The 3,721-nt window shown below is 39.5% G+C and overlaps 1 protein-coding gene across 1 annotated transcript in view; it reads right to left on the bottom strand.

Annotated features, from left to right (window-relative positions):
* LOC102675107 (mucin-5AC-like) overlaps window positions 1-3,721 on the bottom strand; it is a 13,630-nt gene that overhangs the window by 8,239 nt on the left and 1,670 nt on the right. The window contains exon 2 of the mRNA XM_031513329.1: window positions 1,322-1,382. Within this exon, the coding sequence (XP_031369189.1) occupies window positions 1,322-1,382 (61 nt within the window). The remainder of the gene's footprint in view (window positions 1-1,321; window positions 1,383-3,721) is intronic.

Raw genomic sequence — 3,721 nt, 5'->3', positions numbered from 1 at the left:
TTTTTTTTTTTCGTTTTTAATTTTTCCACAAGAGAGAGAAACACGAGCGAATAACGAGTAAAAGTAATCTGGTACAATTTCCATGGCCTTTTTTCCACGGTTCGAAATCACGACGAGTACAAGATAATGATAATCGAATCGACCAGGGAATAGACTCGAGACAAAGATCAACATCGATATCGAACGTGTTCCAGATTCTATCCACGCGCGCGATAGTTTCGCGTAATACGAGCGTTGCAGAGGCGGTAATGGAATTAAGAGCGGTGCATAATATCCGAGATAATATCGGTAAAAGCTAGCCGCAAATCTATCTAAAATTCACAGTGTACCTGTTAAAACCGCGTAAAACTTTTCCTCTTTTTATTTTCTTATGTATATCGACAATTATCGATGATTCCGTTGCACGCCCATTAACTCGATAACTGCATATTATTTTATTTTTCATTGAAACGCGTACAAAGTACGGTAAGTATGTTTAACGATCCGAAACAATTGGCCTCGTCGTTAGAAACTATGTTACGTTACACGGTTTTGCGAAGCGATTCATAATTTTGCGGTATGAGAAATTTTACGAAGAGAACGAGTTCTACTTTTTGTATTTGGAATATGAATCGAGATGATTATTATAATCTCTGTACTTTAACACGAACTTAAATTGCTCGTAATTTGTTTTTAAAACTTTTGGATCGAAAAAATATTTCATGAATATATATTGTGAAAATATTGTCTCATATATACATATTCATATATACATATGAATCGCCATCGATTCGTGATTTTACATTGCGTCAATTTCTTTTTTCTTTTAAATCGGATAGAAACGATTACCGTATCGATTACAAGAGATAAAAACTTGGCGAGAACGAATATCGCCTTAAATATCTGAGCTGTTTTACGTTTACAATGTACTTTCCACGTCTCTCCCCTCCCTCCCCCCGCTATATCGACTACACCTCGAACGGGCCCGTTTTTGCCTCGAATGTTTTCTCCGACGAGGTGCGCACGTTTCACTGGTCGAGATATGGTGAGTCCAGTGAAACTGCATCCGCGCGTGCGCCGGTCCCCACGTGTACCGGCTATGCTAGAGAAATTACACCAGAGAGATCAGAGACACTCGGTCACGGAGTAAATGGGCCATTCGTCGTTCTTATCCTTATTATTTTTTTAAAATAAACTTCCTTTTCACCACATTGAAATAGTTATAGATAGTTTTGTTACTCGATGAATTCGCAAGATTGCTTGCCGTGAAGAATCGTTTAACTAAATCTTTGTTTTTCGACTAGTTAACGAAACTAAATTTGGTTGGTAACGAAATACTCACCGTTATGAATCGTCGCGAGTAGAATACTTAGGCAAAGCAGCAGTGACACCGTTCGGTTCTCCTGTAACGGAAAAGTGATGCGACGAATTAATAATTCAATGTGTACAGTTCGATGAATAGTTAGATGTAAATATATATAACTGTACGCGAATGATCAATTAACCATTCACGGTGAAATTATTTGCGCGAAATCGATCTTTAATATCGAGTGTATTTTTCAACTCTTCGAAATATCTGGCGAAAGTGGATTCGCGTAGTGAGTGAGATACAAGTCGGTTGAATTCTCGATCGATGGAAAGAAAGGAGCACCGGTTCGGTGCACCTGCGGGCGACCAGCTTCCCATTTTATTCGAGATCTCGAGTATAATGCGATGTGTCCGATCCAAATAGAGCGGGGCCATGACACCCAATCAGCCACTCCTCGTTACGCAACGGGTATGAAGAGAAAGCAAGAAGAAAGAACACCCGTTCCGCGACCACTTTCTACCTTGAGAGTACGTTTCGGTCAACGAGCGCGTTACGTTAACGTTACGTCGCTTCGTAACGTCATTCGGATAGAATCGGTAGATTAGTAAAAAAAGGATAAGCATTCGCATTCCTGTGTGTGTGTTGACGCCATTTTTCATTTTTTCCAAATTCGTCCCGAAGAAGAGGAACAAAAAGAAGAAGACAAGGAGAAAATCCGATCTCTTGATGAAATAAACGAGCGGGTGGATCGAAAATTCCCTCGCGGATCTGTCTAAATGTCAAATAACTTTCTATAGAGTCGGAGAGACTCGTGCGAGCACGCTTTTAACCGGGAAATAGCGGAGACCACGAACGATACGGCGAAAACCACCTGTTGCTCGATCGACGAGTTCCTTTCGGAATGTTTCATAACCGGAACTGGCTTTCGGTGATTTCTAACGAGGAATCTGTCATCCAATGGAAATTCTCATTCAATTGCTATCGGTTATCGCTGCCTAACTTTCGGTAATGATATTTTTACTCGATCCGTACGAGAGAAAGCATCAATCTTTTTTAATGCTCGCAACAACTTCGTATCTATTATGAAGAGGATATACGTGGATATTATCGCAGATTTAACGCATACCGATCGAAGTTGGATTGAATGAGAATTTGGATGGAACGACGGCTTATTTACATTCGAGTTGCTCTGACATTTGAACAGCTAGTCCACGCGATGACTTCACCCTCTTCGTTTTATTACCGTTACTTATTCCGATATCGGCGAGACCTTTTAAAGAACCAGACAATATATATCGTATACAATGTATAACGGGCCATGAATTTTAATTTCGAATCGAGATTCCCTCCGAGAAAAATATTTTATTCGCCGATCCGGGGAATCCCTAATAAATAAAGTTTAGGAAAACGAGCACGTCGGGACAAAAACCTGTATATCGAATACATTGATCTCGAAGGAAACAAAGGAACGGAGGTAAGAATGGCGGTCTCGGGGATCGTTCGATATTCCAGGCACGCGGGGACGGGAGAAAGAAGAAAACGAGAGATGGTTAATTTTAACCTTGAAGATCCAGAATCGTCTAGTAAGTCCGGTAGCTGTAAACCAGTTGCAAAGGTGAACGGGATGGATTCGTGCGTCATTGTAACGAGGGTTCAATCTCACCGTTCGAAACGTTGAGAAATTTGCTCTGGATCAAATTACTTAACGATCGCGAATCGAAGAAACGATAATTGCTCGATCGAGATATCGATTTTTAACAATGATCGGATCGAGTGGAATGAAAATTGCGTCTATTTAGCTGGATTATTTTTACGACTATGAACCAGTTAACGACTTTTTACGGGAAATCGATCGTAAAGTTGAAAATAAATACGTTTCACGTATTCACCCTGTTAACGCGTACTTTGCTCGAAAGCAAAGTGGATTCGATCTGTCGCCGATGGATAAATCCAACGTGGCTCGGTCACTTTTACTTTTCATGGAATTCGCTCTGAGGTATAGAACTCTCGGCTCTGTTTACTAGAAAACTACGATTGCGTTTTTGATTAAATCTTCTTTGCCAGTTGCTTAATTACCGGAGGAAATTATCTAAGAGAAGGGGGGAGGGGGGAGGTAATGAGGTTTCTTTTCTTCGCTTTTCTTCGTCTTTTGTTTTTCGTTCTCGACTCGTCTGTCTTTGTCCATTTTATTTTATACTATTATAGGATGAATCGTCAAAATTTATACAAAGAATTCATTAAATTCATTAATTCTGATTATCGAAATGAGAATTTTCTCGATATCCAGTTGTTCCATTTAGAAAACGTTTAAAATATGTGGAAATATATCATATTTGCTTGGCCTTCTCCTCGATGAAAAGTTCACTTTTTTTTTAAATAAAAAGAGAGAGATTATACTTAAGAATTTAAAGGAAAAAGAAAGAAAGATTACTC

The sequence above is a fragment of the Apis dorsata genome, unplaced genomic scaffold (genome assembly GCF_000469605.1).
Source record: "Apis dorsata unplaced genomic scaffold, Apis dorsata 1.3 scaffold_631, whole genome shotgun sequence".
NCBI lineage: Eukaryota > Metazoa > Arthropoda > Insecta > Hymenoptera > Apidae > Apis > Apis dorsata.
Note: the sequence above shows the minus strand (reverse complement) of the source record. Positions and strands in the feature narration are given on the sequence as shown.